This window comes from Pipistrellus kuhlii, unplaced genomic scaffold, assembly GCF_014108245.1.
Source record: "Pipistrellus kuhlii isolate mPipKuh1 unplaced genomic scaffold, mPipKuh1.p scaffold_m20_p_2, whole genome shotgun sequence".
NCBI lineage: Eukaryota > Metazoa > Chordata > Mammalia > Chiroptera > Vespertilionidae > Pipistrellus > Pipistrellus kuhlii.
The window spans coordinates 181,937,606-181,964,346 of record NW_023425515.1 but is presented as its reverse complement, the minus strand read 5'-3'; the positions used below and the strand labels follow the sequence as shown (position 1 = coordinate 181,964,346).

Sequence of the window (26,741 nt, the reverse complement as noted above, 5' to 3'; positions counted from 1 at the left end):
TCTCAGGGAAAATTCCTGGCAAGCAGACACTTTCTCTGTTAGTAAATGCAAGAATTTACATGATGATTTTTTTAAGTTAATAAATGTAAGCCCACTAACAGCCACACAGTCTAAAAATACTTACGAAACCCACAAAGGAGTAAGTCTGCTCTGATGCTTTTGGTAGAGTGAGAAAATTTGGTAATCTAATAGAGATTTATATTGCTGAGGAACTTCTAGGGAAAACTACTTTTAAAATAGTAAAGAATATATATGTACCTAAGCCCCTATGGTACTACTTAAAAAAAATACTAATTTAATGAGTTTTGGGTTGGTTGGTTGGTTGGTTTCAAAGTAACCTGTTTCTCTTCCTGTCATGTCTCTTTGCAGAATCCAGACTCCAAAATGATGCAAATCAACCTGACTGGGTTTTTGAACGGGAAAAATGCTAGAGAATTTATGGGAGAACTGTGGCCGCTGCTCTTAAGTGCACAAGAAAACATCGCTGGAATTCCGTCTGCTTTCCTAGAACTGAAGAAAGAAGAAATAAAACAAAGACAGGTAATCTCTTCTTTTTGTAACCTTGATTTGCAAGAGTAGTGCTTTTAATTTTACGTGACCCAGCTAGGAACAGCATGTTGTTTTGCTTTGCTAAAACAATAACAGTGTAAAAGGTAAGCACAGGCTCTTTATATAGGGAGTGAGTCTCCTATATAATAAAAGGCTAATATGCAAATCAACTGAACAGTGGAATGATTGGTCACTATGGCACACACTGACCACCAGGGGGCAGATGCTAAACGCATCTCAGCTGGAAGCCAGGTTCAGAGCCTCCCGAAGCAGCACTAAGGATGTCTGGCTGCCAGCTCGACATCCCTGAGGGCTCCTGGACTGCAAGAGGGCACAAGCCAGGCTGAGGGACCCTCCCCTTCCCACCCTCGCCCCGAGTGCACAAATTTTGTACACTGGGCATCTAGTGTTAAATAAACAAAACTTGAGGATGGTCCTGACTGGGCAGCTCATTTGATTAGAGTGTCATCCCAATACCCCAAGGTTGCAGCTCGATCCCTGGTCAGGGCACATACAAGAATCAACCAAGAATGCATAAATAGCCGAACCCGGTTTGGCTCAGTGGATAGAAAATCGGCCTGCAGACTAAAAGGTCCCAGGTCTGTGGGCACATCCCCAGAAGTGGGTGTACAGGAGGCAGCTGATCGATGTTTCTCCCTCATCGATGTTTCTTACTATCTCTCCCTTCCTCTCTGTAAAAAATCAATAAAGTTTATTAAGAAAAAAAAAGAATGTATAAATAAGTTGAGCAACAAATCATGTTTCCCTCCAAATAAATAAATTTTTTAAAATGTTTTTTTAAATGAATAGTTTATTGATTTTAGAGAAAGGAAGGGAGAAGAGAGAAACATCCATCCGCTGCCGCCTCCCCCCTCTGGGGATTGAACCCACAACTGGGGCGTGTGCTCTGACCAGGAATTGAACCAGCAACTTCAGTGCAAAGAACGACCGACACTGCCCAACCGAGTAACACCAGACATGGCAAAAATGATCTAAAATAAACTTTCAAAACAGCCATGAACCTTCAGTTCAGGGATTAATTTTCAGCAAGTATTTAGTACCAGTCTTAATAAGGGCCTGTAGTGAATGAGGAAGAGTTGCTGAAAAGCAGAGGCTGATTAAGTGACAGTTTTATAGCATTGGTGTTTGTCAGATGTGCAGAGTCTGTTGATCTCAAATATTCAGCTATGTTTACTTGGAAAACATCTTTGCAGATAGAACAAGAAAAGTTGGCATCTATGAAAAAGCAAGATGAAGACAAAGATAAGAGGGATAAGGAAGAAAAAGAAAGCAGCAGAGAAAAAAGAGAAAGGTCTCGAAGCCCACGAAGGTACAATACAATAGATGCGTTGCCTACTCTTGTTATAAGTACTTTAGGTGTTAAGGTATTCTTTGTGTAGAGAATTAAAAGTTACTAGGGAAACTAACTGCACTATTTCCAAAATTTTTCACATCATACAATTTTCTTGGTGAAGTATTGCTTGCTTCTGATCTAAAATATTTCACCTGTTGTTTGAGATAGGTGATTTGACTATACTTGGCTCTAAAATCTTGGTGAATTATTTAACTCTTAATTCTTGAGTCAAAATCTAGACTTGTTTCCTATATTGCTATAGCTGAAATTACCATTTAACTAATTTGAGTTATTTTAATATTGTCCAACCTTTTCTCTTTACATTTTCTTCTTTATTGAAATCTGGATCCATTAGATGTTCATATTACACTTTTCTAATTCCTTATTCTGCTTTTCTTAGCTGGTTTTACTAAGCCCAAAACAGATTACTTATTTGTTTTCTTCTTCCTTCAATGAGACTATGGTTAGGTTCCCATTTTTAAATCCAGGATTCAGTTTCTATTGTATTTGTGGTAAAAGGTGAGAATTCCATTAGGCTTTTCATTTTTAGGGAGGAGGTAATTTCTTTGTCCCTTCCATTTATATATTTGATACTTGTTCTAGAGTTAAGCACAAATCATAGAGGTAACTACTATTGATGAACCAGGTCTACTTTTTTACTTCAAGTTAAGGGAAACTTGGAAAGAAAAGGGAGCTTCTCTTACAGAAAAGCTATCTTATACAAGTTTGATATACTTCTCTTCTGGAGAACATATTACTTTAATTGCATTGGTCATTTTTCTGCAATACATGTTCTCTACAATTTCATTATATTTTTATGTCCCCTTGTGATTTTCTTAATATTTTTTTATAGCTTTATGATAAGAGTAGAGTATAAAATACAAAATATGTGTTAATTGATGTTATTGGTAAGGCTCTGGTCAACAGTAGGCTATTAGTGATTTTTAGGGAGTCAAAAGTTAAAAGTTGGTGCCCCTAACACCCTTGTTGTTCAAGAGTCAGCTGTATTTTTAAGCATCATTTCCCTCTGAAAATTTGGTCTCTGGGTCTCGTTGAGTATCTCTGGAACAAATTAAGAACCAATATCTAGAGTTGCAGGTTATAACCGGTATTCCAGAGACTGTTATGGTTTTGCTTGCCTTACTGTTTTTTTCTTGGCCCTTTCCGTATTAAGTAAATGTGATAGGATATCTTATTTCCATAGGAACTTCTCAGATATAAATAATAATGATTAAATTAAAAAGATTAATCTTCACTTCTGCCTTTGACCCTCTTCCCCAATCAACATTATTCAAAAACCTGAAAAAATTGCTTTCATCCTAGACGCAAATCCAGATCTCCTTCCCCTAGAAGACGATCTTCCCCTGTCAGGAGAGAGAGAAAGCGCAGTCATTCTCGATCTCCCCGTCACAGAACCAAGAGCCGGAGTCCTTCCCCTGCTCCCGAAAAGAAGGAAAAAACTCCCGAGCTCCCAGAACCATCAGCAAAAGTAAAAGAACCCTCAGTACAAGAGGCCACTTCTACTAGGCAAGTACATCAAAATTCATTTGTAAATATCACACTTGTAGGTTGTTATTAAGTGAACCCAAATATAATACCTAAGTTTGAAACAAAACTACTTGATTTATTTATTTTTAAAATCAGCTTATAGAAAAAGTCAAAATTGTGTAAGAGAATATAATTAAAATGCCTCGCAGGTGACCACTGCTTTCTTTTGATTATATATATATATATTTTTAAATATATTTTATTGATTTTGTACAGAGAGGAAGGGAGAGAGAGAGAGAGTTAGAAACATCGATGAGAGAGTGTCATCGATCAGTTGCCTCTTGCACACCCCCTACTGGGGATATGCCCGCAACCAAGGTACATGCCCTTGACCGGAATCGAACCCGGGTCCCTTCAGTCCCCAAGCCGACGCTCTATCCATTGAGCTAAACCGGTCCCGGCTTGATTATATTTTAAAAAAATATTTTATATACTATAGCTTGCTTCCCTTCCCCCCCCCCCTTAATATGGTCAACACTGTAGTTTAAGAAAATGTATGCAATTAGAATTATTAGTTGCTCTCAGATTTCACTGATCTTTTGGAGCTTGGGAGAAGTCTTCACAGATTTTAAAATTTTTTTAGAGATTTTTTAAAATTAATTTTTAGACAGGAAGGGAGAGAGAACCATTGATCTGCTGCCTCCTGCATTTCTTCTATAGGGGATTGACCCTGCAACCTGGATATGTGCCCTGAATGACAATAAAACCAGCAGCCTTTTGGTGTACAGGATGATGCCCAACCAACTGAGTGGGGCTGAAAATTTTTATTGTTTAAAGTTTTACATATGTCTCCCTTTCCCCCAGTTGATCTAGTTTCATTTTTTTACATGTATCTGATCAAATTTCCCAGCACCATTTATTGAAGAGACTGTATTGACTCCATGTATGCTCTTGTTTCCTTTGTCAAATATTAGGGCTGAAAACTTTTTACAAAGATAAATAACTTCTGTTTAAAATATGACAAGCCTGACTGATGTGGCTCAGTGGTTGAGCATCAGTCTATGAACTAGGAGGTCATGGTTCAATTCCTGGTCAGGGCACATGCCAGGCAGGTTGTGGGCTTGATCCCAAGTGTGGGACATGCAGGAGGCAGCTGACCAATAATCCTTTCTCATTATTGATGTTTCTATTTCTTTCCCCCTCTCCTTTTCTGTCTGAAATCAATAAAGATAGAAAAAAAATATGACTTAGTCTGAGTAGAAGAGGGGGAAAATAAATCTGTGGGGGTTTTTTTCTTCCATAGTGATATCCTGAAAGTTCCCAAGCCTGAGCCTGTACCAGAGCCTAAAGAACCTACTCCGGAGAAAAATTCCAAAAAAGAAAAGGAAAAGGAGAAGACCCGACCAAGATCTCGGTCACGTTCCAAATCAAGATCCCGGACGCGCTCTCGCTCTCCTTCTCATGCTCGACCTAGACGGCGCCATAGATCCAGATCAAGGTGATTTGTGGCTTTAGGATCTGCACAGAGATTAGGTTTTATGTGCTATTCTCCATAGGGTTACGTAACTAGATTCTTCCTTTTTTAATTTTATTGGTTTCAGAGAGCAAGGGAGAGGGAGATAGAAACATCAGTGATGAGAGAATCATTGATCGGCTGCCTCCTGCAAGCCCCACACTGAGAATCGAACTGTGACCTTCTGGTTCATAGGTTGACACAACCACTGAGCCATGCCAGCTGGGCTAGGTAACTAGTTTCACAACAATAGAAAGCATTTAGTAAAATATTATTTGGGTTTACAGAGAGAATTTGAGGACATTTATACCATAACAATCTCTACATAAATGGAATTAGATCCTATGAAATGTGTTTTTGAAAATGTAGCTATTGAGAAAACTATGTCAGTTTATTTTGTGTTCCTGGTTTATTCAGGCCCTAATTTTTTTTTGTTATGGCAGATCATACTCACCTAGAAGGCGGCCAAGCCCAAGAAGGCGGCCATCTCCTCGAAGAAGAACTCCACCAAGACGAATGCCTCCTCCACCAAGGCACAGAAGAAGTAGATCTCCGGTGAGACGGTGAGCTGCTTTCCTTTTTTAATTTGGAAGTGTTGGGTGTGTGAAAGTGGACCAGACATTTATTTTAGGCTAATCTTTATATCAGTGTCCCCTTGGCAGAAAGAACTCATGAGTGATGGGTAATGTCTTCCAAAGAGCCTATCTCATTTGAGGTGTGCAGGTATTTTAATGAAAAATAATTCTAGTCTACTGTTGGAAAATTAAAAAAAGAAGGAAATTACCGTCTTTTTTTAAAAAAAATTTTATTGTTGAAAATATTGCATATGCGCCCCTTTTTCCCCCATTGATTCCCTCCAAGCTCACCCTGCCCCCCTACCATCTTATTGATACCTCTTGTTAAGATATCCTTTCATACCCCACCAAGAAATCTTATCATGTAAGGAAATTAGTCACCTAACCTCTTTTTTGGATTTTAATTACCACTGGCTTCTGAACAGTTGATGACACCAAAGCCAGTAAGCTGCTCTTACTAGTATTAAAATAATCTATTTGCATTAATTATACTTTTATTTTTTTTAAATCCTCACCTGAGGACATCTTTATAAAGCTTCAAAGATAGAGAAGCAGCAATGTGAGAGAGAAGCATCCATAAGTTGTTTTTTTGCATGGGCTCTGAGTGGGAATTAAGTCACTCAACCAACTGAGCCACACCAGCCAGGCATATACTTTTATATTTTTAAAATGCTTTTTGTTGTTTTGTTTTGTCCTTATAGAAATGAGTACTTAGTATAAATAATTCAAATAGAAATAAAAATAAAAATGACCCAGCCCTGGCCAGTGGCTCAGTTGGTTAGAGCCTTGCCCTGATGTGCCAGGGTTGTGGGTTTGATCCTCAGTTAGGACACATGTAGTAATCAAACAGCATGCATAAATAAGTGGAACAACAAATCCATGTCTCTCTTTCTCTTTACCCATAATCCAATTCCGTAGATAAAATCTTTTAGCAGTTTGGTGTCTTGTTATTTTTTAAGAGAATGGACATTAAAGAAACCCTGTTAATACACAGTGTTCTATTTTTTAAATAATCTTAAAGTTAGCATAAAGTAAAATATTTGATCTATCACTTTTAACAAAAAGATTGTTGCTGTATTGTTCAAAATAGAGGCCTGGTGCACTGATAGCAAAGTTCTGTGCCTTCTTGACAATCAATGTATTCATGTGTTTTTAGAAGGAACTCTGATGGTTATACTTCAGATTATACTCAGGAAAGAATTTTATGTGTTTGAATCTTTTAAGGTTGTTTTCAGGGGACCGAATTAAATTGGAAATAAAGAGAGGGAGCAATAAGCTCCATAATTTTTGCTGTTTCTGCAGACTGGGGTTTTTTTTTAGAATGCTATAGTTTTTAAACAGATAATATATTTTTCTGTGGGGAGGAGTTGTCAAGGTAAACTGAACCATTTTTATAACCATTAAAAATTATAGGATTAATTTAGTTACTATTGATAAGTGAGACTGATATAAATGGTCACTCAGTTTAAACATCACACTTCTAAAATTGATTTCTCCTCAGAGAAAAGTAATACTGCTGCTTTTCTAGTACAAGATTAGTGGAAACGGCTAATTTGTATATTGGAGTTTTGCAAACAGCATGTTTTATTAATTGAGCTGTTTAGCAATCAAAATATTTTGCAGATTGTGTTAAGATTCCCTTTCAGGTAGTTTTTATCTCACACTTAAGGTAGGGTTTCTTTTTTTCAGGTTCTCAGGAATTCTTCCGCCAAAGGTGAATTCTGCAGGTACACATAATTGCAACAGAACTTAACACAAATTTTGCCGCAGAATTCAAGAGGCCCCTGCTTCTAAGTTTATGTAGCTAAATTAATTCCTAATCTTTTGCATCTCTTTAAAAATGCAACATGAAGGTTGCTTGACATTGTTATTAAATGGAAAATACTTTTCCACCTAAATATTGTATGCAAACTCCAAAACACTGAAGAAGGAGACTGATTAGTTATGCCATTAGCACTCAATATTTTATAACTGGAAAGGCAACTCAAACATACATTTATCAGAATAATTTCTTTTTTCATAGTTAGTCTTGAACTAGCTGTTTCCTGTGCTAGGTTATGGTTATGATTTTGTTTCCTCTCTTTAAAACTCATTGTCTGCTTAGCTACATAAACTCACAAGTTGGATAAAAATAGCTGAATTTTTGTATAAGCTGTACAAAACCTTTGTAAGTGTGCAGTTACTGAATATGAACACTTCATTCCACAGAAGAAGGCGTTCGTCAGCATCCTTGTCTGGAAGTAGCTCATCCTCGTCTTCGTCTCACTCCCGGTCGCCGCCAAAGAAGCCTCCTAAGAGGACGTCCAGCCCCCCACGAAAAATGCGTAGGCTGTCCCCCTCAGCAAGTCCTCCGAGGCGAAGGCACAGGCCATCACCTCCAGCAACTCCTCCGCCAAAAACTCGCCATTCCCCGACACCCCAGCAGTCAAACCGGACAAGAAAAAGTCGTGTTTCTGTCTCTCCTGGGAGAACTTCAGGTAAAGGTAAAAATCAAACAAAAATAATATATCTTTTCTTCATTTACTTACAAGGTGCTTAGTCAGTTGTTGGTCACCCCTTCCACCTTTTAAAGTATGACGTTCTGGGTAGTATTTGTATGTGGTGTTCTTTTTAATTGCTCTTAGGTTCGTTCACCTTTTCTTTCCTGCTTTAAGTTCTCAAGATTTATTGTAATAGACTTTTATGTGTTTTGTTTTTAGCAATACCTTCTGTTAGTTGGTGCTGTTTGATTTTGGGTAACATCAAAGTTGTGTCATCACGGATAAGGGATCATTGTATTACTGTGAGATCAATTAGCTCCCCACTCCCGAACCCCTGGAGATTTTTTTGTTCCGAGGACTTCATATTCTTTTTAATTATTTTCTCGGCCACATAGTGCTCTCTAGGGAAGGACATGGTGTCCTCTTAAAAGCTGATTTGTTTTTTAAATTTAGGCTCTAGGCAGGATTCTTGACTTTTGTTCTTGCTTTATTCTGTAGACTGATTTCTCGGGAATTTATGATCTGTGATCCTGCCAGGCAACAAAATATTGGCTGTTAGTCTTGAATGAAGGTTGTGTTCTATTGGGGTTTGTTTCTTTAGTATTAAATATACACTATAGGATCTATTTGAATGGAATCTGGCTTGGTGCTTAGGGCAATGTGTCACTTTGCAAAAATACATCAACTTGTGATTTTTCTGTTTCATATATAGCCAAAGGCCAATAAGTGTACCTGAACAGGACTGAATTCCTGTTAAAATAGGTTAATTATTAAGAATTAGTAGTTACCTTTGAGAAATCTTCATTGGTACCAACTGCTTGTGTTTTATATTATTGGGGGAAGCAGACTGCTGCTTTTCAGAAACAAATAGCAGTGAATATATACATAAGCAAGAAATAAGTCATGGTGGAGACAAAGGACTGGTTCTATTCCTGTGGATTCTGGGACCTAGCCAAAGAGACGTACTGTGATCATTGTAGTCAGAGGCTGCCTTGTGACCACTGAAGCTGAATATGGTTTTAACTATTTGGGAATAACTTTATGGTAACATGATCCTAGTCCTCTGTGATGAAATTTCAGAGCTAGAAACCATTTTAGAGATTGTCATCAAGAAACAGGTTCTCGGGTTAAGTGACTTGGTGAAGGTCAGCCAGCCTGAACTAGAATTTGGATTCTCAATTCCAGTTAAAAAATGTATACTTGGTTGAACTCTCCCACTCCACAATGCCTGTTTTGATTTCTGGAGGAGGGAAATGGAGGGCAGGGTGAAATTCTTTAGCTTCTATACACCTGGTACCATGATTTCAGAAATCCCTTTTTTTTGTAGTCTTCATGGCTAATACGAGCAATGACGTTGAAATGTAATAGGCTTTATTTTTGTAATTCATATAGTAGTCACCAATCGGGGCTGTCAATAAAAGTTGTGTTGTTGGTGGTGGGCAAATGGAGTGGGAGAGAGGCAGGAAAAGTATTTTGGGAGATTTAAGAGGTCAATTACTTGGAATATAATGTAATCAATGGCATGTCATAGTTCAAGTGGTTTTGTCTTAGTACATAAAGTAGTGCTTTGAAATCAGTTGGGATAGTTAATGAATTATGTTTACCAGAAGATCTATTCCTATGGTGGTAGAAGTTTTTTTTTATTATTAAACTTATTGGGGTTACATTGATTAATACAATTATATAGGTTTAAGGTATACATTTTATAAGTGTATTATATTGTGTGTTCACTGCCCCAGATCATGTCTCTTTCTGTCACCATTTATCCTTCCAATTACCCTCTCCTGCCTCCGCCTATTCCCATGTGGTGAATTCATAGGGACTGCTGAAATAAATTTCAAATACTGATTTTTCAGTTGACTTAGCAGATTTCTGACTTCATACTAGAATGATTTTTGCCCCTTGAATACAAAAAATAAAAACATTTGGATAGATAAAACCTCATCTGGGCAAACATCAATGAGACATTAACATTATGTTAGTAATATTCTGATTCAGTCAATCATTGAACCAGAGTAGGAGTATATATAATGGATACTCGTCTAATGGTAGTTATATTAACAATAATTAAGGACTACTTTAGCTAAGTTTATTGAGATTTAGGGGAAAACTCCAAAATGCATATTTTTATGGGGGGGAGGAATGTAAATTATGTATGGTTAAATTTGTATTATTTACTAAGTAGGCATTTGCCAGCCATCTTCCAAATATAATCATGCTTTTAATGTTTCTTAGGGGAAAATATATACTGACATCCACATTTTGGAACCCAGTTTTCCAAGGTGGTAATTTGAACATGTGGGTTTGTAGATAACTGGTTGTCTATAAAATATTTTACAAGTATTGAAGATTAACTGACACTTAAAAATGGGGAAGCCCTGGCCAGTGTGGCTCAGTTGGTAGAGTGTCATCCCACGCACCAAAAAGTTGCCGCTTCAATTCCTAGTCAGGGTATATATGGAAAGCAGCTGATATCTGTCTATTTTTCCCTCCCTTCCTCCTTCCCTCCCTCTTACTTTCTCTTCCTCCCTCACTCCCTCTCAAAAAAAAACGGTTAAAACATTTCTTAGAAATGGGCAATGGTGAACAGGGCAAACCCTCATATCCCTAAACATTTTTGAGCCTTTTTATTTTATTTCTTTGAATTTATTAAAATATAAGTTTTAAATGCACTTACAGTGCTATCATATTTCATGATAACTAATTAGATGTTAATCATTCTTTACCAAATCCATTGGTTTGTCCAAAAAGCTTATTAGGTAGAATCATTAATAAAACGTTGATTGTTTTATTTCTTTTTTAACTTTTATTTATTGATTTTAAAGAAAGATAGGAAGGGGGAGAGAGAGAAACATTGCTATTGTTTCACTTCTTTATATGTTCATTGGTTGATCTTGTATGTGCCCTGGCAGGAAATTGAACGTGTAACCTTGGCATATTGGGGTGACTCTCTAGTCAACTAAACTACTTGGCCAAGGCTAAAGTACTGGTAGTTTTAAAAGTACAGTGGTGAACTCTTTAGTTTGACTACTTGAGCAAAGATTTTACTGTTTTATATACTTATATAATAATTATTATTTTAAATATATTTTTGATTTCTGAGAAGAAGGGAGAGGGGGAGAGAGATAGAAAACATCAGTAATGATGAGAATCATTGATTGGCTGCCTCCTGCACACCCCCTACTGGGGATGGAGCCTGCAAGCCAGGCATGCATCCTTGACTGGAATCGAACCTGGGACCCTTCAATCTGCACGCCGATGTTCTAATCACTGAGAAAATGAGCTAGGACTTAATTGCTGGTTTAGATCACTAGTTCTCTTTAAGTTACTACCCCTTGTGTAAGTCTTGATAGAATTCTGAATATGAGTGTTTGTTAAATGAAATGTATCTGTATCCTAGGTCAAACGTTTCATGGTAATTGCTTTAAACAAACAAAAACAGTTGTAAAGATCCCAAGGGGGGATCATATTGTCTTCAAGTTTAGTTCTTACAGTAATGTCAAGTGATGTTCAGATTAATCTATACGATTAATAGTTATATCTCTCTATACTTTTATTTTAAGTTAAAGCAGTGAGTGCTGTTATAGACAGAGGTGGTAGTTGTTGAAAAGTAAAGCCTATATCCAGAAATAGAGCGTTGGAGTCAGATCCTAGTTCACTTAAATTACTCTCATGACTTCAACGTTAGTTGTATTTAAACTTCACATCTCTCCTTTTATAAAGGAGGGGAACTGTGATATTAGCAACAGTACTTAACATAGCAAACATACAAAAGGTAGTTGCTGTAATAATTTTCCTTGCAATTGGGAAAAGTCAAGTTGGATAATTCATAAGGTACCCCATTCTCCTACTACTATGGTTATATTTCAGAGCTGCAGCTGCCTTTTTTTTTTTTTTTTTTTTTTTTTTTAATCTTCCTTTGAGCTTTAGAAAGAACTTTGCAGCCTTCGTATTTTATTATTTTTGTGGAGGTCTACTTTTTTTATATATATATTTTATTGATTTTTTTACAGAGAGGAAAGGAGAGGGATAGAGAGTTAGAAACATCGATGAGAGAGAATCATCCATCAGCTATCTCTTGCACACTTTTCTACTGGGGATGTGCCCGCAATCCAGGTACATGCCCTTGACCAGAATCAAACCCGGGACCTTTCAGTCCGCAGGCTGACGCTCTATCCTTTGAGCCAAACTGGTTTCGGCGGTCTACTTTTTTTATAGGTAGTTTAAAATCCCTCATGCTATTGTGAGGGTTATATATGCTCTATCTACATAAAGAACCAACAGCCTCTTGGGTGGCTAGTTTATTCCTCCTCTTCAGACCTAATATCTTTTTCTGAAAATTTCAGCAGATACAATTTTTTAATTTTCTATTTATTGAACCTATTCATAACTATTGTTTCTTTTGGGTGAATCTCAAGATTCTCAATTATTATAGAACTTCTTAGGGTTTTTCATTCAATATTAAAAATTCTTGCTTCTACTTGAGGTAGTACTCAGGTGATGACAAAGTCCTTACAGAATTTTGTAATTTTTTGTAAATTCTTGGAGAATAATCGCACCATTTTTGTATTGTTAAGCTGTCCTGTGAACCTTTGTTTGGTTTTCTTCTTATAAGTGTTTTTGTTTTATCCCCCCCCCCCCCCCCCCCAATATTCTTTTTAGTGACAAAACATAAAGGAACTGAGAAAAGAGAGTCCCCTTCACCAGCACCCAAGCCTAGAAAAGTAGAGTTATCTGAGTCAGGTAAGTTTTGTGTATATGTTTGTTTTAAGATGAATTCGATTTGTTGCATATTTGATTGAACTCTTCTGGTTAAAAATTAATTACAGGATATTAGTTGTTAAGAACTAGGACTCTGAAGTAAGACGAACCTAGTTTGAATCCCAGGCTCCACTCTTTAACTGCTTTTTGTTTGAATTAATTTACCTTAGCCTCATTTCTTTCACATCTGCAATGTGGATAGCAGTGATTTATCATCCTTTAGATTTTCCTTCTTTGTTTAAAAAAAAAAAAAAAAAGTGTGTGTGTATGTGTGTGTGGTAGTTGTATTGTTCGACCCAACCAGATAAAGGTTTAAGAGACCATTTTCCTATCCAAATATGTTATATTTTCTGTATGCATAACTAAAGAAACACTTTCTAAATGCATCCATCTTTCAGAAGAAGATAAAGGTGGCAAAATGGCTGCAGCAGATTCTGTGCAGCAGAGACGCCAATACAGACGACAGAACCAGCAGTCATCATCTGGTATGAATACTGATTAAGTTATTTCTACCTGCATTTCCTAATTTAAAAAATACTTAATATATGCATGTTCCATACAATACTTTTAACAATAAAGAATTATATATACATATATAAAAAAAGATATGCATGTCCCTAGTATAGCAAGTATATGTAGGAGAAATATGTTTGTGCTTAATAGAAATAAAGTAATTGATCCTTTCTTGGAAAAATAACAAACAGCATTTATTTATTATTATTATTATTATTATTATTATTATTGATTTCAGAGGGGAAGGGAGATAAAAATAGAAGCATTGATGAGAATCACTGATCAATAGGGATTGAGCCTGCAATCCAGGCATGTGCCCTTGACCAGGATCAATGCTCTATCCACTGAGCCAAACCAGCTAAGGCAAAGTAATTGCTCTTTATTCTTATTTTATTTTATTAAAAAAATTCCCCCCCCCCCCCATATATTTTATTGACTTTTTACAGAGAGGAAGGGAGAAGGATAGAGTTAGAAACATCCATGAGAGAGAAACATAGATCAGCTGCCTCCTGCATACCCCCTACTGAGGATGTGCCTGCAACCAAGGATGTGCCCTTGACCAGAATCAAACCTGGGTCCCTTCAGTCTGCAGGCTGACGCTCTATTCACTGAGCCAAACCAGTCAGGGCTAATTGCTCTTTAGACGATCCATTCACTTAGATTTAGAAAATGTGGACAGATCTTTTAAACCACAGACTTGCTGTAATATTTTGTTTCTTGTGTAAAAATAGATTCTGGCTCCTCCTCTTCCTCAGAAGAAGAGCGACCCAAGAGGTCCCATGTGAAGAATGGTGAGGTAGGCCGGCGGCGCAGACACTCCCCTTCCCGGAGTGCCTCTCCATCACCTCGAAAACGCCAGAAAGAGGCTTCCCCTCGGTAATGTCTTTTCTTCAATAGCTTCATTGCTGCTCTGAGGTGATGAAACTTCATAAGTTAGTGAAGGATGGGCTATGGGCTTATTTTGGAACTGGGCTAACTCCTTCATTTCCAGGACAAGGAAATGTCACATTTTGTTAGATAAGGGGTTGCATTGTTTGGTAGTTTTTAGCTAATTAATGAGAACTTTGTAAGGCTTGTATCACCATGTCATATGTATGCATGACTAAAAGAATACCAGTTAAATCATAGCATTGACTCCTGTTTTAAAAATATATCTCTATTAGTGATACTTAATGCCACTGAAGTGAATAATTTGGTGAATGGAATTCTTGACATTTGTTTTTCTCCACTGCTCTCAGGATGCAGATGGGAAAGCGATGGCAATCGCCAATGACTAAAAGGTTGGTTAGACACTACTTTGTAACTTAGGATTACATGTCAAAGTTTTAGTGACTTAATTTACTGTTTAGGTAACCTTATTCCATTCCTAGGAATACAGTGGATGGCTGTGGAAAAGGTCCTCAGTTTTAGTTTTTATACATACTTCTTTTCACATCAATTTAATGAGAGGATTGTATATGCTGTTCATTTTAGAGAATTGTTTGAACGTACATTTTTGTGCAGTTAAAGTGTCAATAGTAATAGCACCTCAGATTTAGTGGGTAAGGACTTTATAGTGACATTAGGGAAGGCAAGAAAAACTATGGAGAGGCTTCAAGAAGTGAAAGAGGAATGCAAGGCTTTGGTTGGCACTTGCTCAGTGCTTCCGATGGTGGGAAGGTAGGTTTGCATATTTTCATTGACCCTTTTTAATTATCAGTGTCTGGGTGACCATGAAACCTAACATCTTAAAGTTATATCATACCTAGAAATCTCTAAAGTAGGCCTATCTCATGAGTGAAATAAACAGGCTCAGAAGTAGTAAAGTGAATTTTTAGTTACAAAGTAACAAAGCTAGTAGATTTTAACCTGTGCCATTGACAGAGCACTATACTGTGTCTTCACTGGTAGTCTGCTTGGGGAGGTTTAGCTGCCACTAAATTTCTAAGTATTTACTCTTCCTGAAACTCTCTCATTGTCTTATTTTGGCTCTTTATTTAAAAATATATTTTATTGATTTTTTTTACAGAGAGGAAGGGAGAGGGATAGAGTTAGAAACATCGATGAGAGAGAAACATAGATCAGCTGCCTCCTGCACATCCCCCTACTGGGATGTGCCTGCAACCAAGGTACATGCCCTTGACCGGAATCGAACCTGGGACCCTTCAGTTCGCAGGCCGACGCTCTATCCACTGAGTTAGGTGGTCTAATTAATAAAAGGGTTTTCTTGGAAAACCCTTTCTTTAGAACCAGTCAGCAATGTTTGTAGTGGAGCCTAAGCAGTGTATTTGTGCCATGAAAGTAACTATTACTTGCCAATTAACATTTTTTTATTGATTTCAGAGAGGAAGGGAGAGGGAGATGGAGATGGAAAAATCAATGATGAGAGAGAATCATTGACAGGCTGCCTCCTGCATGTGGCATGTGCCCTTGACTGGAATCGAACCCAGGACCCTTCAGTCCGCAGGCTGACGCTCTATCCACTAAGCCAAACCAGCTAGGACCAATATCACTTTAGATGCTAAGGTATTCTCTTCCCAGCTATAGTTAACCCCGGCTTCATTACACATAAATTTAATGATAGGTTTGTATACTTTACAGAATCAGTTTAGTAATGAGATTTCTTCCACTCCCCAAATTATATAACTATTTTCATTACAGTGAAATCAATGTTCATGTCTATTACCCTACACCAGGATGTTTTTGTTTTGTGTATCCATATTTTAAAAGGTACTGCCCTAGATGGTTCAGCTCAGTGGATAGAGTGTCAGCCTGCAGACTGAAGAGTCCCAGATTTGATTCCTGTCAAGGGCATGTGCCCGGGTTGCAGGCTCGATCCCCAGTAGGGGGTGTGCAGGAGGCAATTGATCCATGATTCTCTCTCATCATTGATGTTTCTATCTCGCCCTCTCCCTTTCTCTCTGAAATCAATAATATACATATATAAAAAATACAAGGTACTACTAAATTGTACTAGTAGCCTCAAGTTCAGTGATGTTAGAAATTGCAATCAGATGTCTGGGATTTAGAGATTGAGAAATAAGTCATTGGAATCGTGCTTCAATATTTGTTGTATTTTAAGAGAGGAAACACAGCCTGGTTTTCCTCTCCCCTCCCCTCTCCCCCCTCCCTCCTCTCCCCCCTTCCCCTCCCCCTCCTCCTCTCTCACACACACACAATTTAAACATAAAGTAACATTTTCATGCTTTCTTACACTCATCTTTGGGGATTGAACACTCCTTTAAATTAAAGGATACAAGGTATATTGATCCTACTTAGTGTAGTTGTCAAATCTATAACTTACCTTCTAGTTAAATGAGATTGTTCTGAAGAGGTCACTACAAAGATAGTAGGTTGTTGGCCCCTTGTTATGAGACTAGTCTATTCCTAGATGCTTGAGAAGCCAAGCATCAAATTGAACAGTTTTTAGGGGGAAAATTTCCTATTCAACCATTTCTACACACATTTGAAGGCTTGGTTTGACAGTAGTGTTCAGGGTATCTAGAAAATGCTTAGCTTTTTTTCTTTTAATTCATGAAATGTGTGCTTTTTCATGTCAGCTTAAAAAATTAGAGCTTTCAGGTCTAGAATCATGTGGTATCAAGATTCCAGTTATAAGACTATACTTTCAGGGATCGTTTCTATAGTCCGTTACTAGAGAAGTTCCTCTGATTGTGTAGAGCACCAAAAAAAAGATTCCAATTTAAAGTGGTTATCGGATTTTTCTGGCAGTTCCTTAAGTTATGCTACTTTGGTTATGGTTTTATTTATTCTTATTTTCTTTTCAGTTATTTTTTTTCACATAGAAACACAGGAAACCGAATGAAGGTCATTATTGAAAGGGACCTTTAGTTAAGTGAAACTAAGGTGCAGAATAAATATCTCAGATTCATAATATATTCTAATCTGAGTTCAATTTTATTGGGAGAATTTTTAAGAGAGAAGCTACATAATCAATAGAAAATAGCCTCTTATGTTATTACTAGTGCCCCTTGCCTCAGCTGGCTGCCTGCCCCTATAACTCTCCGTCACTTGTAGCTCGCTGCCCCACCCTCTTGCTGTTGTGAGGCTTAAGGATCACTTACATATTACCTCTTTATTATGCAGGATGCCTACTGCTAACATATTGGGAGTTCTGGTTTAAGTCACCTCACCCTCAAAGTTTGTTAATATAAACCTTTGCTTTTCTTTGTAAGTCAAAACCCATTTGAAATCTTCATTACCCATAATCATCCTGTTTCTCTTGGTCCCTTAATTCTCCCTTTTAAAACTCCCTTTTTTGCAATTAATAGTTCAATATCTACATTTCACTCATCTAAAAGCTTATCTGTCTTGATATCTTTGCCTTTTGTAGCTTTTATTTTAAATCTATTCAAAGTGAAGTTTTAGTCCACATAAGGCATAAACAAATATAAATATAAATTTTAATTTAATAATTTCAGGATCTTCTCTGGTAACAGAAACCTCCTTAATTTTAAAGGGAACCAGTACCAATAAACTTTAGAAAACATTTCCAGATTCGTAGAAAATATGAGGAGCACAGCCTCGAGCTCCTCAGACTTCAAGGGCACCACCAATACTGTACTGGACAAGAGATTAATTATCTGGCTGCTTGTATATACACATTTACCCAAAAAGTGGCACACTGGTTTAGTATATATTTTAATATATCTTTAGGGAGATGGCTATGAATTGATATAATCGTATATTTCTGGTGTGCTTTTATGTTGGTTAAGTGTATTGTTAAGCAAAGCTTTAAGGTTTATATGATCCTTGTTTGTATTTTAACCAAATCCATCCCAATGATAATTTTAGTGCTCGGACAACTTTGATCCTTTGTCTTTGGGGATAGTGTTTTCAGTGAATAGTATGCAACTCTTGAGCAATGGACATTTTAAAAGTCAAGAATTTGGAGCTGTGACACCCAGATTTTGGGCCTTAAGCTACTGATAACTGTTAAATTCAAAATATCTGTTTTGAACATAAAAATTTTCTAGGCTTCAGTGCAGTTGTTTTTAATAAGGTTTTAGAAAATCACCTTGAAAGTCTTTTCAAAATACACTGGCTAGACCATAGCCCAGACCTGATGAATGCAAAGCTCAGATAAGTTTCCCAGGTGATGCTGGTGTGTGCCAATTTCAAAACAGTTCTCTTAAGGCTCTGTTTTCAAACTTGTTTTCCCTTCATCACGTTAAGAATATTTTATGTCATGACCCAGACTACATATTTATATGCTGAAACAAAGATTTCATTAAAAAAAAAAATCCTTGCTATAAGCAACATTCTGATTTTCTATTCTTTAAAAATGTTGCTTTAAAACCCAGGGTCTTGACTCATAGTCTTGAACTGTAGTTTGAAAAATGCTGCTCTGAGGGATAGAGTAACTAACAGTTGGTGCACTTTGGGTTAATGTCTGAAATGGTGTCATCTAGATAACTTAATTATAAATGTTACTAACTCAGAATCAACTCTACTTCTTTGGTGCAGTGGCCGCCGGAGGAGAAGTCCCTCTCCTCCGCCCACCAGGAGGCGCCGTTCCCCTTCTCCTGCTCCACCTCCTCGACGGCGCAGGTCTCCCACCCCACCACCACGCCGAAGGTGCTTTATCAGATGTGTTTGTTGGATTTCATCAGAGCAACTTTGTTTCTCTATATAGTTAAGATAATTAAATAACTCATTTTGTTGATAGTATTAGAGCTTCCCCCCAACCTTCCCTTTTTTATCCTCTTCCACACCCCCCCCACCCTACCCCAGGCCTTCACCACATTACTGTGTGTCCATCTTTGATGAATCTTTTTTTTTTTTCTTTATTAAGGTATTACATATGTGTCCTTATCTCCCCCATTGCCCCCGCCACCTCCCCACTCACCCCCTCACCTCCCTAGTGTCCGTGTCCATTGGTTTTACTTATGCTTGCATACAAGTCCTTTGGTTGATCTCTCCTCCTTCCCCCCACCCTTGATGAATCTTAATTAGAGCAAGTTTGAGTCTTTATGATCAGAGTATCTTAGAGTGACATTGCTCAGCCATTTTAAAAGATATTTTTTATTGATTTTAGATAGGAAGGGAGAGAGGCATAAAAACATCAATGATGAGAATTATTGATTGGCTGCCTCCTGCATATCCCCTACTGGAGACCAAGCACACAACCCAGGCAGGTGCCCTTGACTGGAATTGAACCTGGGACCATTGATTTTAGAGAGCAAGGGAGAGAGAGACATAGAAACAACAGATTAGATAGATTCATTGATAAGCTCCCTCTTTCACACCCCCTACTGGGGATCAAGCCCACAATCCTGGGCATGTGCCCTGACCAGTAATTGAACCTTGACCTTTTGTTTCATAGGTCAGCACTGAACCACTGAGCCACAAGGGATGGGCAGAATGTACACTTTAAATAGTTCACTTTTATGGACCGAATCACATATCAATACAGAGAAATTAATTTAAAGGTAGAAACACTAATGATTACAAAGAGAAAAATACAGGGTGGAGCGAAAGTAGGTTTACAGTTGTTTGTATGGAAAAAAAAAATACAAAATTCTGGTTATTGTAGTACTTTATTCTGATATTTTTACTTAAAAATAAAGGTATAACATTTCCACTTAGAAACTATCTCCTTTGCCTGCTGTTAGTACAATATAGGCAAGTACCTCATTTTATTGCACTTTGCAAATATTGCATTTTCACCAACACTGAGGCAAGATCCACCACCAGTAAAAATATGGCTTAGATGATGGCTGAGCATTTTTTAGCAATAAGATATTTTTAAATAAGTGTGCATACCCTGTTTTTTTTGTTTTGTTTTGTTTTGTTTTTAATATGCTATTGCACACTTAATAGATTACAGTATAAGCATAACTTATATGCACTGGGAAGGCAATAAATTTATTTTACTTGATTTGTTGCAATATTCGCTATATTGCAGTGATATGAAACAGAATCCGAAATATCTGAGATGTGCCTTTATTGCTATAATTACTGGTTAGTTTTCTTTGTATGCTATTTCTTATTGGACCTTCCAGCTTAATGGTGTATTTTTTCCTTAGGACTCCTTCTCCTCCCCCTCGTCGGCGCTCACCTTCCCCGAGAAGATACTCTCCCCCGATACAGAGGAGATACTCTCCTTCCCCACCTCCGAAGAGGAGAACGGCTTCTCCCCCACCCCCTCCTAAACGCAGGGCATCCCCATCTCCACCACCAAAGCGCCGCTCCCATTCTCCGCCTCCCAAACAAAGAGGCTCCCCAGCCAACAAGAGACGTTCGCCTTCACTGTCATCCAAGCATAGGAAAGGGTCTTCCCCAGGCCGATCTACCCGGGAGGCCCGGTCCCCACAACCAAACAAACGGCATTCGCCCTCACCACGGCCTCGAGCTCCTCAGACCTCCTCAAGCCCTCCGCCCGTTCGAAGAGGAGCCTCATCGTCCCCCCAAAGAAGACAGTCCCCGTCTCCAAGTACTAGGCCCATTAGGAGAGTATCCAGGACGCCAGAACCCAAAAAGACAAAAAAGTAAAGATATGTTAAGTTCTTTGATTATGGACATTAACTAGCATAGCGCTCTTTATGTTGAAATTCCCCTAACTCCCCTTTACAATGAAATTACAGAAAAGAATAATCTGTGAATACAAACTTTTAAAGCAAATTCTGATTACTATTCAGAGAGCCCTTTCTGTTTTGACATAAACTAAATGCCATAGGATTCTATCTGGTTCTTAGGAGTATCCGCTATATTGAGGGTGTGCTTCTAAAACTAAACTCTGAAGTGATGGATAGAATTTTTTTTTTTTTTTTGGTGTGTTTTTTAAAAAAATATATATTTTTTTTATTTCAGAGAGGAAGGGAGAGGGAAAAGGAGATAGAAACAAGCTTGATGAAAGAATCGAGTGCTTGCCTCCTGCACACCCACTACTGGGGATTGAGCCTGCAACCCGGGCATGTGTCCTTGACTGGAATCAAACCCAGTACTTCTGTCCACAGGCTGACGCTCTGGTCACTGAGCCAGACTGGCTAGGGCTAGGATATTTCTTGCATGTCTGTTTAAGATTGATAAAAGCAGTCTTACATAAAATATTAGGAATTGGAATTGCTAATGTCATACAGAAAGAATCTCTAACAGAATGGAAAGAGGATTGTGAGGCTTGAACTGTTCTAATATGAGGAGACTTAGATCTAAATTTGAGTTAAAGTTTGTGACTTAGTTCTATAATGGTAGTTGGTTATTTTTTCTTAGGAAAGATCTCTGTTCTTGGATAATAAATGTTTTGTTTTTCCCTTTGTCTAGAGCTGCCTCACCAAGCCCTCAGTCTGTAAGGAGAGTCTCATCCTCCCGATCTGTCTCAGGATCTCCTGAGCTAGCAGCTAAAAAACCTCCAGCACCTCCATCTCCTGTCCAGTCTCAGTCACCCTCTACCAACTGGTCACCAGCGGTACCTGTCAAAAAGGCTAAAAGCCCAACACCAAGCCCGTCACCGGCGAGGGTATGTGTCTGGCCTGTTTGGACATTCTTTATAATTGTACTAGTGGCTTGATGCACCAAATCTGTGCAAGGGTAGGCCTTCCCCTGGTTTCCAGCACCCAGCCCCACTCCCTACACGCACCCTGGCCTGGCACTGCGCTGGCCTGCTTCTGCTGCCACCCTCTCCTTCACCTCCCACCCCTACCCCCCATTGGCCTGGCCCTCCCTCTGTGGGGTGATGGCAGGGCTCCCTGACCAATCACATCACAGCTGGCCTGTTTGGTCGATTTGCATATAATGCTTTTATTACAATATTATGGATGTGGTCACTTGGAGGCAGAGAACATTTTTGTCTTTTGTAGCTCAGAGGAGCATTATTTTCTGTGGCTCAGATAGACTTCAAGGAGGTACAAATTAAATTTTGTTGGTTGCATCACTAGTCCATTTATGTACTCTAGCATCCCACTAATTTGTGATATATCTAATACTTGTTAAACTCCAAAATCTTGGTGGTTAAAATTGGACTCTAGAAAATCTAGAAATAAATGGAAAGAAAAAATTGCCCATGGTCCTATTATCTAGGAGAAAAATAACTTAGTATTTTTACTGTTTTTCTAGAATTTGATAACATTTAGGGACGTCTAAGATCATGCAAATCAATGCAACTTTTTTTTATTATTATTATTATTGATTTTTTACAGAGAGGAAGAGAGAAGGATAGAGAGTTAGAAACATCGATGAGAGAGAATCATCAATCAGCTGCCTCTTGCACACTCTCTACTGGGGATGTTCCCACAACCAAGGTACGTGCCCTTGACCGGAATCGAACCCGGGACCCTTTAGTCCTTAGGCTGACTCTATTCACTGAGCCAAACCGGTTTCAGCACAACTTTTTATTTTAAATTGTGCCTGTATAAAAATGATATTTTTATAAAGGAAAAAATGTATATCATAAAGAAGACACGACTGCTGGCGGTGGGTTTATGTGTTATGAGTGATTTGAATTTTACTTCATTGCACTTTAATGCTTTTATTTTTTCAACAAGGGAAATATTATACAGTTGACCCTTGAACTGCACAGGTCCACTTATAAGTGTATTTTCCCCCCAATAAATATACAATTGACCTTCCATATCCCCCAGTTTCCCATCAATTAATTCAATTAACTGTGGATCAAAAACAGTATTTTCGATCCACAGTTAGAGAGCTGACTGTATTATTCTTCGCCATTTTATCTGAAGGACTTGATAACCCGTGGATTTTGGTATCCTTGGGGTTCTGGAACCAGTCCCTCACAGCTATCGAGAGATGGCTATAACTAAATTTGGGGGGAGTGAATATTAATTGTAGATATTTTTAAATCCTCGCTCAAAGTTATATTAATTGATTATTTTGAGAGAAAGAAAGATGTGTGAGAGACATCTATCTGTTGCCTCCTGTACAAACCCCAACTGGGGATTGAACCCAAAACCTTTTGTTGTCCAGGATGATGCTCCAACCAACTGAGCCATCTGGCCGGCGTTATTTGTGGATTTTTTGCTTTGGGGGTGGGGGGGTTGATGTCTTTTGTCTCTGCATTTGTCAAGAGTCAACTGTACATCCTAATATATAAAAAACCAGGGGCCATCACGGCCGAAATAACCAGACGGATGACCAAACAGCAAGCTGCGTGGGGTGACCAGGCCGGTAGGGGGGGTTAGTGAGGGACGACTGAACAGTATGCTGCATAGGGTGACCAGGCAGACAAGGCAGGTGAGCAGTTAGGAGCCAGCGGTCCCGGATTGTGAGAGGGATGTCTGATTGGAAAGGGCGCCGGCTGGGGCTATGAGGTCTCTCTCTCTCTCTCTCTCTTTCTCTCTTCATTATTTCTATGAAAAAAACATTGCAACCTATAAAATACTAGATGGAATGAAAAGTGCTTTATGTCTTATCTGGTCTTTGCCAAGTTACGTAAGAATAGCATTCTTTCCCTAGCTGGTTTGGCTCTGGATAAAATGTCGGCCGGTGGACTGAAGGGTCCCCGTCAGGGGCACATGCCCAGGTTGCGGGCTTGATCTCCATGAGGAGGTATTCAGGAACCAGTCCATTGATGATTCTCTCTCATTATTGATGTTTCCCTCACTTCCTCTCTGAAATCAATAAAAAAAAACTTTTTTTTTTTTTTTTTTTTTTTTTTTTACGGACTTACCCTCAAGCACAACTGGGAGCCTTTGGAGCACAGAGGCTTTTTTTTTTTTAAGAAAAAAATAGGGTTGACTAAAAGGGCTCATTTAAAAAGTCGAGAAGGTTTTTAAAAAATATATTTTATTGATTTTAGAGAGGAAGGGAGAGGGAGAGAAAGAAACATACATGATGAGAGAGAATCATTGATCGGCTGCCTCCTACACACCCCCTACTGGGGACCGAGCCAGCAACCCAGGCATGTAGCCTTGGCCGGAATGGAACCTGGGACCCTTCAGTTCGCAGGCCAATGCTCTGTCCATTGAGCCAAACCAGCCAAGGCAAAAAGTCGAGTAAATTTGTTTGAAATCAGATACTTAGCAGATTCAGGAACCAGAATTCAGCTCAGGCCTGTCTTGAGTTCTGAGGCTTTTCTTTTTATTAGACATTCTGCTTTTCCTTGCATCTGGAGGTTGACCCTGACTCAAAGCTAGCTTGCGATCAAGAAACCTGGTTTCATGTGAAGTTAGTTGGGTAAAATAAAATAAAGAAGTTTCCCATCACAGTTCATTCTAGCTCTTCAAATCTGTATAAAATATCTTTGAAGTCTTGAGACTGGTCCATTTAGTTATTTCCTTGAGGATATAAAAAGTTGAGTTGGCCCTGGCCAGTGGTTCTCAGTGGTTAGGGTATTGGCCTGCACACAAAAGGTTCGTAAGTTCGATTCCCAGTTGGGCACATATCTGTGTTGCAGGAGGCAACCAGTTGATATGTCTCTCTCACATCGATGTTTCTTTCCCTCCCTCCCTCCCACTCTCTCTGAAAAGCAATGGGGAAAGGGGAGCATATACCCTTAGGTGAAGATTTTCAAGAAAAATGTTTTTGTTTTTTTTAATGAATTTAAATGATTAATTTATTGCTTTTATTTTTCTGGGTTTCTAGAATTCAGACCAAGAAGGGGGTGGAAAGAAAAAGAAGAAAAAGAAGGACAAGAAACACAAAAAGGATAAGAAGCACAAGAAACACAAAAAACACAAGAAAGAAAAGGCTGTGGCTGCAGCTGCTGGAACTCCTGCAGCCATTGCTGCTCCCACCACCACATCAGCACAGGAAGAACCGGAGGCAGAGCCGGAGCCCAGGAAGGTATTAGAATCATTGTCTGTGCTTTAAACAAGTGGCTACATTTTCTTTTTTTGTTTTTGTTTTTTATAATTCGCTACTTAGTTGTTAACTCTCTTGCTCTTTTTCTCAATGACCTATCAAGAACAGGAATTTGCCAAGATTAAAGATAACAATATGAATGGTTGCCATTTAACTTAATGTATACTTTAAAAATAACCACTTGATATAATTAATATACCACATAATTTACCTTTTTAAAGTATACGGTTTGATAGTTTTAGTATATTTATGGAATTGGGCAGCTGTCATCACAATTTGATTTTGCTCTGTACTTAGTATCTCCCAGCAGTGTCTCAGGCTTAACGAAAAGACTTTCCTGTGTTTTCTGTGTGTTTCAGGAGACCGAGAGTGAAGCTGAGGATAACCTGGACGACTTAGAAAAGCACCTGCGGGAAAAGGCCCTGAGATCGATGCGGAAGGCTCAAGTGTCCCCACAGTCTTAGGTGGAAATGTTTGTTATGATGTAAATTTTATTTGGTTTGTACTCAATTCAATTTCAAAAATGCTAAAATGTGTTTGAGCTTTAGACTATAACATTTGTTGTAATAATTGCTAGGTTGAAGTTCATGTAAAAAAGGGCATGGATTTACATTGCAAAAGGTGTCCACAGTGTATTAGTGACATTCTTTTATTGACAGCTGACATAAATTCATTTAGAGTGAAATATTTTAAGCCAAAAAAAAAAGTTCCCTTTTTAAAAAAGGGGCTTTAAATGTTGTTGGCATTTTTATGGTTTCTTTAAATGCCCCTGGCTATTCCCAGGGGTTTTCTTTTTTTTTTTTTTTTTTTTTTCCTTTTTTCTTTTTCTCATTTGAGTCTTAGCACCCATTTAAGTTATAATGCTTCCAACCTCGTGTGGTTTGCAGTTGCCCAGAAATAAGACCACTGTTGAACTACTAAAAAGTATAGGTGAACGTTTCAATGCCACCATCTTTCCTGTTGCCTGTGGAGTCTCTGCTGAAATGAATCAGGATCAAGCTCTAGGAAGAGACACATGAAAGCATGCTGTGTGCCAGGACGCTGTGGGTTAATGCTGATGTGTAACAAGTTGATTTGGAACACTGGAATTTCATTCTATTCTGTTGTGTTTTTTTTTGTAAAGGCAGTTAACTAGTCCCAGGAAGGATCCTTCAGTTACGTCAATTTTGTTTTTTGAAATGTCATGGCTCCATTCATAATTTTGTCTTATTCTTCCATTGGTATATACAACTTCAGAACTCTTGTATTTGGAAGGCTACAAGGGCCCAGACTTTGAAATAGTGTCTTGTTTTCACTGTTTTGTTTTCTTGTTGTTGTTTTTTTCTTTTTTCTTGTTTTTTTTCGTTGTTGGTTTTTTTTTTTTTTTTTAAACTAAAGCTATATAAAGCTTGTGGATTAAACAGAATAAATTTCTAAATTTAAAAATGTTGGCCACTTTCACTTACTCATCTCAATACTGCAGGAAACCTACCTTAGAAATCTTATAGTGTCTGCATTTACCGCTTGGCACCTTTTGCAGAGTGGGGTTAGGGTAGGGGAAAGCAAAAGGTGTTTTACCATCTTTATTTTAATAATTAATGTGATAAGTGCTATGAAGGGAAGGTGTGGTTGGATCATATATAATAGGCAAGGCAAGTCGACAAGACATGAGCAAGCAGTATCTGTACAGGCTGACTCGAGCTTGGTACCTTCAAGTGAGTAAAGGCTAATGGTGACTGGGAGGAGGGGGTGTTGAATGTTTGGCTGTCCAC

General features: G+C 38.3%; 1 protein-coding gene and 1 pseudogene across 30 annotated transcripts in view; both read left to right on the top strand.

Moving 5' to 3' along the window:
* The window catches only part of SRRM1 (serine and arginine repetitive matrix 1), a 31,729-nt gene extending 5,314 nt beyond the window's left edge, over nucleotides 1-26,415 (top strand). For 7 of the 30 annotated variants that reach the window (XM_045585018.1, XM_036444683.2, XM_036444677.2 and 4 more), the window contains 15 exons: nucleotides 370-540; nucleotides 1,764-1,879; nucleotides 3,227-3,430; nucleotides 4,695-4,889; nucleotides 5,348-5,467; nucleotides 7,688-7,962; nucleotides 12,622-12,702; nucleotides 13,119-13,205; nucleotides 13,965-14,109; nucleotides 14,472-14,513; nucleotides 18,700-18,810; nucleotides 20,262-20,723; nucleotides 21,496-21,691; nucleotides 24,772-24,972; nucleotides 25,350-26,415. In XM_045585018.1, coding sequence (XP_045440974.1) covers nucleotides 370-540; nucleotides 1,764-1,879; nucleotides 3,227-3,430; nucleotides 4,695-4,889; nucleotides 5,348-5,467; nucleotides 7,688-7,962; nucleotides 12,622-12,702; nucleotides 13,119-13,205; nucleotides 13,965-14,109; nucleotides 14,472-14,513; nucleotides 18,700-18,810; nucleotides 20,262-20,723; nucleotides 21,496-21,691; nucleotides 24,772-24,972; nucleotides 25,350-25,454 — 2,511 coding nt within the window. In that variant the 3' untranslated portion in view covers nucleotides 25,455-26,415. The remainder of the gene's footprint in view (nucleotides 1-369; nucleotides 541-1,763; nucleotides 1,880-3,226; nucleotides 3,431-4,694; nucleotides 4,890-5,347; nucleotides 5,468-7,687; nucleotides 7,963-12,621; nucleotides 12,703-13,118; nucleotides 13,206-13,964; nucleotides 14,110-14,471; nucleotides 14,514-18,699; nucleotides 18,811-20,261; nucleotides 20,724-21,495; nucleotides 21,692-24,771; nucleotides 24,973-25,349) is intronic. The other 23 variants (XM_036444691.2, XM_036444697.2, XM_036444689.2 and 20 more) reach the window with 15 other exon arrangements.
* LOC118724968 lies at nucleotides 16,829-16,937 on the top strand (annotated as a pseudogene).
* Nucleotides 26,416-26,741: the final 326 nt, after the last annotated feature.